The 16,009-nt window shown below is 44.5% G+C and overlaps 2 protein-coding genes across 2 annotated transcripts in view; one reads left to right on the top strand and one right to left on the bottom strand.

The window, feature by feature from the left end:
- LOC110511332 (bestrophin-3) overlaps positions 1 to 4,570 on the top strand; it is a 15,754-nt gene extending 11,184 nt beyond the window's left edge. The window contains exons 8-10 of the mRNA XM_036956575.1: positions 643 to 723; positions 895 to 1,046; positions 3,470 to 4,570. Of these exons, the coding sequence (XP_036812470.1) occupies positions 643 to 723; positions 895 to 1,046; positions 3,470 to 4,427 (1,191 nt within the window). The 3' untranslated portion in view covers positions 4,428 to 4,570. The remainder of the gene's footprint in view (positions 1 to 642; positions 724 to 894; positions 1,047 to 3,469) is intronic.
- A 374-nt stretch (positions 4,571 to 4,944) lies between these two features.
- On the bottom strand, positions 4,945 to 15,308 carry LOC110499710 (cathepsin D-like). Its single transcript, XM_036956574.1, has 9 exons — positions 15,200 to 15,308; positions 14,644 to 14,824; positions 12,448 to 12,565; positions 11,441 to 11,559; positions 10,534 to 10,733; positions 10,116 to 10,241; positions 9,395 to 9,539; positions 6,486 to 6,584; positions 4,945 to 5,268 (listed from the first exon to the last, which is right to left on the bottom strand). Exons 1-9 carry the CDS (start codon positions 15,256 to 15,258, stop codon positions 5,068 to 5,070), a joined length of 1,248 nt encoding a protein of 415 aa, XP_036812469.1. The 5' UTR covers positions 15,259 to 15,308; the 3' UTR covers positions 4,945 to 5,067.
- Between the last annotated feature and the right edge of the window lie 701 nt (positions 15,309 to 16,009).

Genomic DNA, 16,009 nt, shown 5'->3' with positions numbered 1-16,009 from the left:
GAACGAGAGCGAGAGCGAGAGCGAGAGAGAGAGAGAGAGAGAGAGAGAGAGAGAGAGAGAGAGAGAGAGAGAGAGAGAGAGAGAGACACACACACACACACACACAGTTGTTATTGTAGTCCAGCTGGCTCAAGGTCCTGTCCTCCACAAACCTTTTTGCCTTTTGGTTTCAACCAGGGAAATTAGATGACGGTCATCAAACCCCAGTACTGTGGATAACAATGCTGGGGTTGTGATGTTATTATGAATGTCTAGTGAGAGGGAATGTGTGGTTGCAGAGTGTACAGTACTGTGGATAACAATGCTGGGGTTGTGATGTTATTATGAAGGTCTAGTGAGAGGGAATGTGTGGTTGCAGAGTGTACAGTGTCAGTACACAATGTCTGTACAGCTGCTGCACCATGTCTGACAATCAATTTCATTGGATAAAAATGGGGATTTGTCAGGAGGGGAAGTATGGAACCCAAATTCTGTTGACAGTAAGATTATCTATGCCTTGTTTCTTTTTGTTGTGGGATTTAATTTGTCAACCAATGTTGTAATCCCTGATGTCACATGACTGCCTGTTGTTTGATATCACTTCCTTATCAATACATTTTTCTGGGATAATGAGCAGTGATGTGAGAGGTCCTTCTCCTTCAGGTTGCTGAGCAGCTCATTAATCCATTTGGGGAGGATGATGACGACTTCGAGGCTAACTGGTGTATCGACAGAAATCTGCAGGTTACTTTCAATCAATCAATCAATCAATCAATCAATCAATCAACCAAACATGTGTTGCAAAGTGCCTTACAGTAACCCAGACTCGTTTTCATGTCTTTCCCAAGCCGATGTTATTGATTGATCTGTCATTTGTGCCAATCGATCATTCAGTCAATACCTGTGTTGTCTCAGGTGTCGTTGATTGCGGTGGATGAGATGCACATGAACTTTCCTCCGATGACTAAAGACATTTACTGGAACGACTCTGAGGCTCTGCCTCCCTACACCCTGGCTGCAGCCGACTACTGCATACCCTCCTTCCTCGGATCCACCAGAGAGTTGGAGTGAGGACATGACAACACGGCACGCACACACGCACGCACGCGCACGCACGCACGCACGCGCACGCACGCACGCACGCGCACGCACGCACGCACACGCGCACGCACGCACGCACAAATGTATACTCAAGTCCTACGTATGCAAGGGCACGTGTGTAAAAACTCCCATCTCTCCTCAGCTAGATATCTGTCTGAGAGAAGATAGACAAGAGGGCATGACTAGAGAGGATACCGTTTGTGTCAAATTGACACATTTTATTATCTAACCCTTTTCCTAGTCTGGTGTTGCCTTACCTTCAAAATCACATTGTTTTTTTTCTAACCTAATTCTCCTAACCTGCTACAAAGAGCCAATTCTGGTCAATTCTGACGAGCTGTATTCACTAATATCCATAACCCGTATACTATCTAGTCTAACGTATTCACTAATATCCATAACCTGTATACTATCTAGTCTAACGTATTCACTAATATCCATAAGCTGTATACTATCTAGTCAAAACCATTACTATTCACTAATATCCATAAACTGTATACTATCTAGTCTAACATATTCACTAATATCCACAAGCTGTATACTATCTAGTCTAACGTATTCACTAATATCCATAACCTGTATACTATCTAGACTAATGTATTCACTGTAATATCCATAGCCTGTATACTATCTAGTCTAACGTATTCACTAATATCCATAACCTGTATACTATCTAGACTAATGTATTCACTGTAATATCCATAACCTGTATACTATCTAGTCTAACATATTCACTAATATCCATAACCTGTATACTATCTAGTCAAAACCATTACTATTCACTAATATCCATAACCTGTATACTATCTAGTCTAACATATTCACTAATATCCCAAACCTGTATACTATCTAGTCAAAACCATTACTATTCATTAATATCCATAAGCTGTATACTATCTAGTCTAACGTATTCACTAATATCCATAAACTGTATACTATCTAGTCAAAACCATTACTATTCATTAATATCCATAAGCTGTATACTATCTAGTCTAACGTATTCACTAATATCCATAAACTGTATACTATCTAGTCTAACATATTCACTAATATCCATAAGCTGTATACTATCTAGTCTAACGTATTCACTAATATCCATAAACTGTATACTATCTAGTCTAACATATTCACTAATATCCATAAACTGTATACTATCTAGTCTAACGTATTCACTAATATCCACAAGCTGTATACTATCTAGTCTAACGTATTCACTAATATCCATAAGCTGTATACTATCTAGTCTAACGTATTCACTAATATCCATAAACTGTATACTATCTAGTCTAACGTATTCACTAATATCCATAAACTGTATACTATCTAGTCTAACGTATTCACTAATATCCATAAACTGTATACTATCTAGTCTAACGTATTCACTAATATCCACAAGCTGTATACTATCTAGTCTAACGTATTCACTAATATCCATAAACTGTATACTATCTAGTCTAACGTATTCACTAATATCCACAAGCTGTATACTATCTAGTCTAACGTATTCACTAATATCCATAAACGGTATACTATCTAGTCTAATGTATTCAGTGTAATATCCATAAGCTGTATACTATCTAGTCTAACGTATTCACTACTATCCATAAGCTGTATACTATCTAGTCTAACGTATTCACTAATATCCATAAACTGTATACTATCTAGTCTAACGTATTCACTAATATCCATAAGCTGTATACTATCTAGTCTAACGTATTCACTAATATCCATAACCTGTATACTATCTAGTCTAATGTATTCACTGTAATATCCATAACCTGTATACTATCTAGACTAATGTATTCACTGTAATACCATAACCTGTATACTATCTAGTCTAACGTATTCACTAATATCCACAAGCTGTATACTATCTAGTCTAAAGTACTCACTGTAATATCCATAAACTGTATACTATCTAGTCTAACGTATTCACTAATATCCATAAGCTGTATACTATCTAGTCTAACGTATTCACTAATATCCATAACCTGTATACTATCTAGTCTAATGTATTCACTGTAATATCCATAACCTGTATACTATCTAGACTAATGTATTCACTGTAATACCATAACCTGTATACTATCTAGTCTAACGTATTCACTAATATCCACAAGCTGTATACTATCTAGTCGAAAGTACTCACTGTAATATCCATAACCTGTATACTATCTAGACTAATGTATTCACTGTAATATCCATAACCTGTATACTATCTAGACTAACATATTCACTAATACCCATAACCTGTATACTATCTAGACTAATGTATTCACTGTAATATCCATAACCTGTATACTATCTAGTCTAACATATTCACTGTAATATCCATAACCTGTATACTATCTAGACTAAAGTATTCACTGTAATATCCTCTATCTTTCAGTCTATCGGGCATTTTTCAGTTCGGAGAGGCAGACAAAATGGACATTCACAGACAGGACAGCCACAACAGCAATCACAACTTCCGTCATGGTCGTCAAACGTCAGTCCTGGGGCACGTGCGTAGACTTCTCAGTGTCCAGGATCCCCCAGAGCTCGTCCCTCCTCGGCCCTCCTTCAAACGTCACAGCAGTGAGGCCTTCTTCCCCTTCAGATCTGACTCCCATGACTACCCTGGATCAGACGACCAGGCCTCCCCAGGACCTGATCACTCTCTGTTCCCCAGACCCAACCTCTTTAACTCCCATAACCCCCTCTCGACCAACCACCCTCTGGATACGCTACGGGAGGTTAGTAGTACTCTTTCTTCCCTGGACACTGAGCCCCGTACACCGTCCTTCACAGACCTGCCTCAGTGGGTGGTAAGTCCACCTGCTTCTTCTGATGATCATGGGGATAGTGGTTATGGGGGTGATGGAGGGACGTGTGGGGCGTTATCTGGGGCTCCACAACCCCTGAATCATATAGAGGCCTTCTCCCAACAGACAGGGCATGAGCAGGCCTCAAGTAAGCCTGGGACTCCAGTAGATCTGTCCCCCATTGTGGAGGCTCCGGCCCTGAACACGAATCAGGGCAACAGCTGTACCCAACCGAGGCCCAAGAAGTTGAGCTGGAACGTCCCCAAAGACTGGTGTAAGCCACAGAGACGTCAGCTGTCCTTCCAGTTCTCCAGACAGGGCTCAAAGAGCTCCCTGCACAGCCTGCCTAGTCCTCAAGGCCTAGGGAGGAGGAGAGGCCGAAACACTTCCACAGCCCTCCACTTTCCTGCTGAGCCTGCCCAGTTCCAAGCACTGCAAGTCCCCGAGACAGACATTCTGGAGTCCAATGGTCATGAGAGTGACAAGAAGGACACCAATGACAGCCAAGAGAACAAGGACATGTCACAATCGGAGAAGTCGTAATGTTCTTCTGACATACAGTCCATATCGACCTGCTGTGCGAGTCACTTAACAGGCTCTCTAAGGGTGTACCCAGCATTATTATAATTGACACCCTAATAAACATCAAATGTTTGTTTTATAATAAAATATAATGTATTCAGTCATCGTTCACTGTTAATCATTGTACTCACTCACAAAATGATGCAACAAAAAAACACGTGATTGCATTTAAACAATTATTTATTAACTTTAGTAGAATGGAAATGCATGAATTGTTCTCAAAAGATGCCAGACAGCCACTGATAAATCTGGACAGACAAACGTTCAGCCTTCCCATGAAGCACTTCTGTCTCAGTGATGATGACAGGAGGTGCAGCATGGTGATTCCATGCATCGCTTCATCCACTCTTCTATCACTATTCTTCTATCACTATCCTTCCTTCCTTCCTTCCTTCCTTCCTTCCTTCCTTCCTTCCTTTCCTTCCTTCCTTCCTTCCTTCCTTCCTTCCTTCCTTCCTTCCTTCCTTCCTTCCTTCCTTCCTTCCTTCCTTCCTTCCTTCCTTCCTTCCTTCCTTCCTTCCTTACTTCATATCTCCTTCTATCATCCATCCATCCATCACTCCCTACTTCCATCGCTCCATTTACCCTTCCCACCTCCCATCTATCTATCCATCTCTGCATCCAACGTTGTATAGCGTGTGTGTCTGGCCTTAGCGAAGCCCACCCTGTCCTGTCCCCGGTCATAGATGCTATAGTAATCAGAGAGGAACACGTCCCCTAGGATCCACAAAGGATCCGTCGAGGAGGGCAGATCCTCCCCCTGGAACCCACTGAAACAGATCTCATGATCACCCATCAACTCCTGAAGAGAGGGAGGGAGGAGGGAGAGGAGGAGGAGAGAGGAGGAGGGAGGAGAGAGAGGAGGATAGAGAAGGAGGGAGAGGAGGAGGGAAGAGGGAGAGGAGGAGGGAGGAGAGAGAGGAGGAGGGAGAGAAGGAGAAAGGAGGAGGAGGGAGGAGAGAGGAGGAGAGAGAAGGAGGGAGGAGGGAGAGGAGGAGGGAGAGGAGGAGGGAGGAGAGAGAGGAGGAGGGAGAGAAGGAGAAAGGAGGAGGAGGGAGGAGAGAGGAGGAGAGAGAAGGAGGGAGAGGAGGAGGGAGGAGAGAGGAGGAGAGAGAAGGAGGGAGATGAGGAGGGAGGAGAGAGAAGGAGGAAGCAGAGAGAAGGAGAGAGAAGGAAAGAGAAGGAAAGAGAAGAAGAGAGGAGTGAGTGAGAAGGAGAGAGAAGGAGAGAAGGAGGAAGGAGGGAGAGAAGGAGGGAGAAGGAGAGGAATGGAGAGAAGGAGAGAGAAGTAGAGAGAAGGAGAGAGGAGGGAAGAGAGAGAAGGAGGGAGAAGGAGAGAGAAGTAGAGAGAAGGAGGGAGAGAGAAGGAAGGTAAAGGAGGGAGGAGAGAGAAGGAGGGAGAGAAGGAGGGAGAAGGAGAGAGAAGTAGAGAGAAGGAGGGAGAGAGAAGGAGAGAGGAGGGAGGAGAGAGAAGGAGGGAGAGAAGGAGGGAGAAGGAGAGAGAAGTAGAGAGAAGGAGGGAGAGAGAAGGAAGGTAAAGGAGGGAGGAGAGAGAAGGAGGGAGAGAAGGAGGGAGAAGGAGAGAGAAGTAGAGAGAAGGAGGGAGAGAGAAGGAGAGAGGAGGGAGGAGAGAGAAGGAGGGAGAGAAGGAGGGAGAAGGAGAGAGAAGTAGAGAGAAGGAGGGAGAGAGAAGGAAGGTAAAGGAGGGAGGAGAGAGAAGGAGGGAGAAGGAGGGAGAAGGAGAGAGAAGTAGAGAGAAGGAGGGAGAGAGAAGGAAGGTAAAGGAGGGAGAGAGTGAGTGTGTCAGAAATATGACAATGATCATAACAACCACTCATCAAATACCATATGTTTTTTGACACAGGCCGACCGTAGGACACAAAAAAATATATATCTATAATTTATACTGAAATGATTATCACACACAAGTTAAAGTATATACTGTAATAGTATGTATGCCGAAATCTGGAAATATCTCACTTGTCATGTTCATTCACTGTCTGTTGGACCAGTACCCACCCTTTTAACGTAGGACTCAGCCGTGAGCACGTATTCCACCCCGTTGAGCGTGATGGTCACCTGGGGCAGGCTGGAGATTCGGGCGCAGTCAATCAGGTACTGCAACACATTTTCCTCGTTGAAAAGCATTGAAGAGAATTTGGAATTTCAGTGTACTTCCTGAATCAACTGGAATGTAAATGGTATTGAGCCTCGTGCAGCCCCTGTAACTCTACAGAGACCGGCATGGAATGGGGACACTTCTCCAATGGAGGTGGGGGTAGCTCCTATCACTAGTAGTACTAGTAGTAGTAGTACTAGTAGTAGTAGTAGTAGTAGTACTAGTAGTAGTAGTAGCAGTAGTACTAATAGTAGTAGTAGCAGTAGTAGTAGTAGATGAAGCAGTAGAAGTAGTAGCAGCAATAGTAGCAGGATTAGTAGTAGTAGCAGTAGTAGTAGTAGTTGCAGTAGTAGTAGCAGGATTAGTAGTAGTAGTAGTAGCAGTAGTAGTAGTAGTAGCAGTAGTAGTAGCAGGATTAGTAGTAGTAGTAGTAGCAGTAGTAGTAGTAGTAGCAGTAGTAGTAGCAGGATTAGTAGTAGTAGTAGTAGTAGTAGTAGTAGTAGTAGTAGCAGTAGTAGTAGCAGGATTAGTAGTAGTAGTAGTAGTAGTAGTAGTAGTAGTAGTAGTAGTAGTAGCAGTAGTAGTAGCAGGATTAGTAGTAGTAGCAGTAGTAGTAGTAGTAGTAGTAGTGGTGGTGGTAGTAGCAGTAGTAGCAGTAGTAGTAGAAGCAGTAGAAGTAGTAGTAGCAGTAGTAGTAGCAGGATTAGTAGTAGTAGTAGTAGTAGTAGTAGTAGTAGCAGGATTAGTAGTAGTAGTAGTAGTAGTAGTAGTAGTAGTAGTAGCAGTAGTAGTAGTAGTAGCAGTAGTAGTAGCAGGATTAGTAGTAGTAGTAGTAGTAGTAGTAGCAGTAGTAGTAGTAGTAGTAGCAGTAGTAGTAGCAGGATTGGTAGTAGTAGTAGTAGTAGTAGTAGTAGTAGTAGTAGTAGTAGTAGTAGCAGTAGTAGTAGCAGGATTAGTAGTAGTAGAAATAGTAGTAGTAGTAGTGGTGGTGGTAGTAGCAGTAGTAGCAATAGTAGTAGTACTAGTAGTAGTAGTAGTAGCAGTAGTAGTAGTAGCAGCAATAGTAGCAGGATTAGTAGTAGTAGCAGCAGTAGTAGTAGTAGCAGTAGTAGTAGCAGGATTAGTAGTAGTAGTAGTAGTAGTAGCAGTAGTAGTAGTGGTGGTAGTAGCAGTAGTAATAGCAGGATTAGTAGTAGTAGTAGTAGTAGTAGTAGCAGTAATAGTAGTAGTAATAGCAGCAGTAGTAGTAGTAGTAGTAGTAGTAGTAGTAGTAGTAGTAGCAGTAATAGTAGTAGTAATAGCAGCAGTAGTAGTAGCAGTGGCAGTAGCAGTAACAGCAGTAGTAGCAGTAGTGGTAATAGTAGTATTTGCAGTAGTAGTAGCTGTAGTGGTAATAGTAGTAGTAGTAGTAGTAGCAGTAATAGTAGTAGTAATAGCAGCAGTAGTAGTAGTAGTAGCAGTGGCAGTAGCAGTAACAGCAGTAGTAGCAGTAGTGGTTATAGTAGTATTTGCAGTAGTAGTAGCTGTAGTAGTAATAGTAGTAGTAGCAGCAGCAGTAGCAATAGTGGTTATAGTAGTATTTGCAGTAGTAGTTGCTGTAGTAGTAATAGTAGTAGTAGCAGTAGTAGTAATAGTAGTAGTAGCAGCAGTAGTAATAGTAGTAGTAGCAGCAGTAGTAATAGTAGTATTTGCAGTAGTAGTAGCTGTAGTAATAGTAGTTGTTACATCTGCTCCTGCCACGCCTACTTCTCATCCTGAACCTCCCTAAACCTGCCACCACTCCCCAGTGATCTCTCCCTCTCTCTCTCTCTCTCTGTGTGTATGTGATTGTGTGAGTGGAGACAGGTGTGCTGGAAGCAGAGCAGATCCCCACCAGCTACAACCTGTTCCATAATCAAGACCTCTACAAATACTCAGCCCTGCCACTTCCACGCTGCCAGACCGTAGCCTCTACTCAGTCAGTCTGCATTTCAAGCTGTTTGTTCTTGCATAGATTTTCTTATCCTGTTTTCCCTGTTTTTTCTCTCCACTACAGTCCCGTCTGCTCTGACTCTGGTACCCGTCTCCAGTCCCGTCTGCTCTGACTCTGGTACCCGTCTCCAGTCCCGTCTGTTCTGACTCAGGTACCTGTCTCCAGTCCCGTCTGCTCTGACTCAGGTACCTGTCTCCAGTCCCGTCTGCTCTGACTCGGGTACCTGTCTCCAGTCCCGTCTGCTCTGACTCAGGTACCTGTCTCCAGTCCCGTCTGCTCTGACTCAGGTACCTGTCTCCAGTCCCGTCTGCTCTGACTCAGGTCCTGCTTCCCTGCCCTGGATCCCTGCTCTACTGCTTCATTGGATTCCGCTCCAGACCTGCTTACACAGATCCTCAGATCTCCTTGCCCCCCAGGCTCAGCCTCAGTCCGGATTCCCTACTACCCTGCCATTGATTCCCCTGGACTGCACCCCATCTCCTCTCCCGCTTTTCAATAAATACATTGCCTATCCTTGTCTCCTCGTCTTGAGTCTGCATTTGGGTTCACCTGCTCCGCCAGGAGGAGGCAGAGTGGCTCATAATGGCTGGGATGGTATCAAACACGTGGTTGATACATTCCATTGACTCCATTCCGGCACTAAATCTCAGTGCTAGAGATGTCTCTAGAGACCCTGGTTCAATCCCGGGCACTATCACAACTGGCCATGATCGGGAGGGCGGCGCACACTTGGCCCAGCATCATCCGGGTTATGGGAGGGTTTGGCCATCATTGTAAAATAAGAATGTGTTCTTGCCTAATAAAATAAAAGGCAGTTGGTAGTATATGTTATATTACCTCTCCAATGGAGGTGGGGGTAGCTCCTATCAGCTGTTGTAGAGCGAGGATGTCACGGGTGGGGCCGATGATGAGAGACGTGCCTGTATCAATGACGGCCTGACAGCCGCGGGGACAGAAAGTCAAGGCTCCCTGGACCTGTATACTGCAGTGGAAGAGGTGGAGCAAAACACGTGTTCAGAACTACAGGGAGATGACCTTTTTTACAAGAATTCAACCTCTAATTCGGCTGCCATTTTGGTTTACTAGGATACAACAGCCAGATGAGACGAAAGGGACTTTTCTGACCAGCGTCCCATTGACTTCCTGACTAGCCAAAACCTGCCCTAACCTTAACCAAACCCTTAACCCTGACCCTAACCTTATTTTAACCAATTCTGAAATGTAATATTGGTTTGTACGTCACCCACGTCCCCTTAGTTTTCCCCACAGCATCACAATTTAAATCGGGGACAATTCCACCATTTCCCCACTAGATGACCGGACAGCACAACATTCTCCTTTTTCTCAGTCATATCAAATGATCAAACAGCTGCCTCACTCTAATAGGCAGCCCTACTACTAACTGTGGATATGTCCCCTGGTTTGACAGAGGGACAACATGATATGAGTTATCCTGGTTCTGACCCAGTTTGACCGAGGGACAACATGATATGAGTTATCCTGGTTCTGACCCAGTTTGACAGAGGGACAACATGATATGAGTTATCCTGGATCTGACCTGGACATCTTGATCTGCCAGTAGCTCTTCAGGGTAACAGGGTTCCAGTTGATGGGTCCACTGTAGAGCGCCTCGTCCATCCCTCCTATTAGCAACTCTCCCCCTGGGTCCCTCGGCATCTTACTCCTGGAAGCAGAAGCAACCAAATTACAATGGGTAAATGGATCAATTCTGCTCCTCTAGATCAGTAGGGGAGAGTGGGATTAGTCGAGACACACTTGTCTCTAGGAAACCATAGACAAAATGCATAAAAACTGGATTAGAGTGTCTGTTTAATGACTAGATCAGATATACTCTGTGGTCCTGGGTAGTGTATTTACCATCATCATCATCATCATCATCAATAACAACATCATGATGGGTAGACAGTCAGATATACTCTGTGGTCCTGGGTAGTGTATATGTGTTCTGTACCTACTTGCTGAGGTAGAAGGAGAAGATGGGTTGGTCCACAGACTTCTGGTTCATGATGCTGTCGAAAACGGGCGTCCCCAGTTCCTCAGCCAGGGAGGGGTACCCCAAGCCCAGCACCCCGTCAAACTTAGCCATGACAAAAACAAAACCTGGCTCGTACACCGACTCTCCGAACTCCTGGTTTTTCACCGTCAACGGGCCAATCTGGACAACCACAGGGACGTGTCAGGTGAATGAATGACTGTATATATGTCCTCCCACACCTGATAAACTAGATAACGTTGGACAACCACAGGGACGTGTCAGGTGAATGAATGACTGTATATATGTCCTCCCACACCTGATAAACTAGATAACGTTGGACAACCACAGGGACGTGTCAGGTGAATGAATGACTGTATATATGTCCTCCCACACCTGATAAACTAGATAACGTTGGACAACCACAGGGACGTATCAGGTGGATGAATGACTGTATATATGTCCTCCCACACCTGATAAACTAGTTAACGGTGCATTGTATACGTGATGCTGTCCTACCAGCCAACGGCTCAATCCTTTCAAAACAGTTACACCTTCTAAAGTAAACAAAGCATCAGGAAACAATGTTGCCCCCCACAAATGATGCAGCCCTCCCCCCCTCCTCTATTGCAAGACCCATCATTCACCCACGTTTAGTTAAAATAGTGCCAGTGCTGTTAGAGACATCGCATATGAGCCTAATGTATGAACGGAGACAGATCCACAGTCATCTCCCCGATTTCATCGTGGGGGACAATGATATATACCATCTAATGATATCATATGTGTTTACTACAATCCCCACTGGAAGCTGAGCTGACAGAAACAACACTGTAATTAATTTGGGAAAGTGGGCAGTACAGGGATAGGGGCTGGGAATATTGTGTCACCTTGAGGACTTCCCTGCCCATGATGCCCAGCATGTGTCCCTTGCCATAGTGGATACCAAACATCCTGCCGTCGTGGGTGAACGTGCTGGACTCAAAGGCCTTGAACTTGCGGTGCATGCCTGGAGAGAAAGAGAGAGAGAGAGAGAGAGAGAGAGAGAGAGAGAGGGATAGAGGGAGAGAGGGGGGTGGGAGAGAGAGAGAGAGAGAGAGAGAGAGAGACAGAGAGAGAGAGAGAGAGAGAGAGAGAAAGGGGGAGAGAGAGAGAGAGAGAGAGAGAGAGAGAGGGATAGAGGGAGGGAGAGAGAGAGAGAGAGAGAGAGAGAGAGAGAGAGAGAGAGAAAGAGAGAGGGATAGAGGGAGGGAGGGAGAGAGAGAGAGAGAGAGAGAGAGAGGGGGGGGAGAGGGAGAGAGAGAGAGACAGAGAGAGAGAAAGAGAAAGAGAGAGGGATAGAGGGAGGGAGAGAGAGAGAGAGAGAGAGAGAGAGAGGGGGGTGGGAGAGAGGGAGAGAGAGAGAGAGAGAGAGGGATAGAGGGAGGGAGGGAGGGAGGGAGTGAGAGAGAGAGAGAGAGAGAGGAAAAGACGGGAATAGAGGGAGGAAGGGAGTGGGAGGAAGGGAGGGAGGGAGGGAGAGTGAGGGAGAAGGAGAGAGAGAGAGAAAGGGTGGAACACAGTGACCTATAGAGGCCAGTCTGCTCTTGGCTGTGTCACACAGTCAGCAGATAAACACTGACTCTAGATAAACAGGAATACATTAGTCTGTTTGGAACAGATTCTAAAAAGATAGGATGGAGAAGGTACATCTGTTTTATAGTGTGGTCCAGTACCAAAAAACAGATTGGATTAAGCACAGAAATACAAATGTCTGTTTACCCGTAAATACATGTCACATGACCATAATACATCTTGCTCTTTGGTACCATTCAGATAAACATGATTGTTGTAAAATAGTTATTTTGCCCCCTAGGTGTAGGTTCCGTTAATCCCCAGCTGTGTTCTGAAGTCTCACCACAGGCCTCTGAGACGCAGTAAGAGGATGGGACCCACAGGTCAGACGATCCCGTATCAAACACTACGGTGAAGTTCTGTTTCGGGGTACCCAGGCTGATCAGTCCATAGTACTGGGCCTGGACAATCACACACAGGGAACACATTGGCATTTGTCCATTCGTGTATTCTGAAATCTATACAGTGTGTTGATCAACTCTTCAGAAATGTAGAGGTCGGACTTCAACACAGTGACACAATAAAAGTACGATACGTGTTTTGATGTTTTTCAATATACTGGACTGATGATTGTTTTTCTCTCTCCATATAATACACCAGATACCACAACAGAGTCCCTTGTTCTCTCTCCCTATAATACACCAGATACCACAACAGAGTCCCTTGTTCTCTCTCCATATAATACACCAGACCCCACAACAGAGTCCCTTGTTCAGACACCACAACAGAGTCCCTTGTTCTCTCTCCATATAATACACCAGACACCACAACAGAGTCCCTTGTTCTCTCTCCATATAATACACCAGACACCACAACAGAGTCCCTTGTTCTCTCTCCATATAATACACCAGATACCACAACAGTCCCTTGTTCTCTCTCCATATAATACACCAGATACCACAACAGAGTCCCTTGTTCTCTCTCCATATAATACACTAGATACCACAACAGAGTCCCTTGTTCTCTCTCCATATAATACACCAGACACCACAACAGAGTCCCTTGTTCTCTCTCCCTATAATACACCAGACACCACAACAGAGTCCCTTGTTCTCTCTCCCTATAATACACCAGATACCACAACAGAGTCCCTTGTTCTCTCTCCATATAATACACTAGATACCACAACAGAGTCCCTTGTTCTCTCTCCATATAATACACCAGACACCACAACAGTCCCTTGTTCTCTCTCCATATAATACACCAGATACCACAACAGAGTCCCTTGTTCTCTCTCCATATAATACACTAGATACCACAACAGAGTCCCTTGTTCTCTCTCCATATAATACACCAGACACCACAACAGAGTCCCTTGTTCTCTCTCCATATAATACACCAGATACCACAACAGAGTCCCTTGTTCTCTCTCCATATAATACACTAGATACCACAACAGAGTCCCTTGTTCTCTCTCCATATAATACACTAGATACCACAACAGAGTCCCTTGTTCTCTCTCCATATAATACACCAGATACCACAACAGTCCCTTGTTCTCTCTCCATATAATACACCAGATACCACAACAGTCCCTTGTTCTCTCTCCATATAATACACCAGACACCACAACAGAGTCCCTTGTTCTCTCTCCATATAATACACCAGATACCACAACAGTCCCTTGTTCTCTCTCCATATAATACACCAGACACCACAACAGAGTCCCTTGTTCTCTCTCCATATAATACACCAGATACCACAACAGAGTCCCTTGTTCTCTCTCCATATAATACACCAGATACCACAACAGAGTCCCTTGTTCTCTCTCCATATAATACACCAGACACCACAACAGAGTCCCTTGTTCTCTCTCCATATAATACACCAGATACCACAACAGAGTCCCTTGTTCTCTCTCCATATAATACACCAGATACCACAACAGAGTCCCTTGTTCTCTCTCCATATAATACACCAGACACCACAACAGAGTCCCTTGTTCTCTCTCTCCATATAATACACCAGACACCACAACAGTCCCTTGTTCTCTCTCCATATAATACACCAGACACCACAACAGAGTCCCTTGTTCTCTCTCCATATAATACACCAGACACCACAACAGAGTCCCTTGTTCTCTCTCCATATAATACACCAGATACCACAACAGTCCCTTGTTCTCTCTCCATATAATACACCAGACACCACAACAGAGTCTCTTGTTCTCTCTCCATATAATACACCAGACACCACAACAGAGTCCCTTGTTCTCTCTCCATATAATACACCAGATACCACAACAGAGTCCCTTGTTCTCTCTCCATATAATACACCAGATACCACAACAGAGTCCCTTGTTCTCTCTCCATATAATACACCAGACACCACAACAGAGTCCCTTGTTCTCTCTCCATATAATACACCAGATACCACAACAGAGTCCCTTGTTCTCTCTCCATATAATACACCAGATACCACAACAGAGTCCCTTGGTAGGGAACCAGCAGTTATTACACTTCCATTCAGTCCCACTTACATCCATGAAGTTGTAGAGCCTCTCGCTGCTCTTACCCAGCCTGAGAGAGGGGATACCAGGGGGGTAACACTGGGCGTACCTCCGGTTGAACACATCAGGCTGGTGGTCCCTCATGAAGTCCTCCAGGCGATTGGAGGCTCTCAGCTGGGTACGCACAGAGAGCATCTGACGCAGGGGGATCCTGGACCGAACACACTCAGGTTGGTGGCCATACTGAGGTAGTTTAGATACAGTACACTTGTAGATGCTTCAATAAGGACCAGAAAGGAACTTTTTCATCCACCAGCAAGTCAGACTTTCGTCTGCTGAAGGTAATGTGTCCCCGATTGAAAGCCTCTTTCATTCCTCACTTACTTCTTATACTGATTCTAATCAGGGTCGGGACAGATGATATATTTTTGGGGTTAGGGGCCCCCTGGGAACGTGCCCGCTCTGTAATCCGAACCTGATTCTCAGGCATTACCATAAATATTCAAGTAGGGCAAAAATATTATTTTCAAGTATCTTGAAAGGTTTTCAAACAAAGGACAAATGTTTAGGATCTGTCAGTTCTTACCTGATCAGCCCATGTGCAGTCCAGGAACAGCAGATCAGCGTCAACACAGTCCACCTCATCCTGACTGGTAGTGTCTGTCAGTGGCGGCTGCAGACCAGACGCTCACTGAACACAGGCTGTAGACACAACGGACTGGCTGCCGTTCAGCACTGAGAGGAAAGGGTAGGAGGTGAAAATGGGTGGATCTCATTTCCTTGATTCCTCACGTCCTCTCTTTATGCCTCCCCTGAATTCTCATTCAATGGATTTGGAGGTGAGGAGTCAGAGAAACGCAATTGATATTCTCCAATGGACTTCTGATCCCAGTAAGACCAGCCCAGCATATCCCTCCAGGGGAAATGACAGTGAGACAGTAAAACTACGAGGATCTATGTGTTATGGATGTGTAACGTCCAGGATTGATTGATGCATTCTTGAATGTTTTCAAGTGGATATTGTACTTCCTTGATTCTGGGTATTTGAGATTGTTGGATTCCCAAATATACATAAAAACACCTCCCATATTAGTCTAAACATCTATCCGGATACTTTTACCAGACTCTCAGGTTGAGGTGACCGAGACCTGCTATTGGTGTTCACGTTAGGTAAATACCCGTGTTTACTAGAGATCAAAGAGTCAATCAGACGATAACCAAAAGCAGCTTGGGTAGTACAATGTGTACAGAAGAGATTTAGATGTCAAAGTCAAACGCGTGATCGTCTTCTTGTCATGGTGTTAATGTTAAAAATAGAGTCATATTCTTAACATTATAGTACATCTATATCCTTCATATGTCATAGTACATTTGGGCTTCCGGGTGGCGCAGCGGT

This window comes from Oncorhynchus mykiss, chromosome 21, assembly GCF_013265735.2.
Source record: "Oncorhynchus mykiss isolate Arlee chromosome 21, USDA_OmykA_1.1, whole genome shotgun sequence".
In the NCBI taxonomy this organism is placed as follows: domain Eukaryota; kingdom Metazoa; phylum Chordata; class Actinopteri; order Salmoniformes; family Salmonidae; genus Oncorhynchus; species Oncorhynchus mykiss.
The sequence above is the reverse complement of the archived record's forward strand: the minus strand, read 5'-3'. Positions and strand labels throughout refer to the sequence as shown.

Bases quoted from the DNA above. Each gene is read 5' to 3' on its own strand.
- LOC110499710 (XM_036956574.1), bottom strand. From the start codon at position 15,258: ATGAGGTGGACTGTGTTGACGCTGATCTGCTGTTCCTGGACTGCACAT. The intron at 10,734-11,440 runs GTGACACAATAT...GTGGTTGTCCAG, and splicing joins TGGGCAGGGAAGTCCTCAAG to ATTGGCCCGTTGACGGTGAA. The intron at 5,269-6,485 runs GTGGGTACTGGT...CCCTCTCTTCAG, and splicing joins CTGAGTCCTACGTTAAAAGG to GAGTTGATGGGTGATCATGA.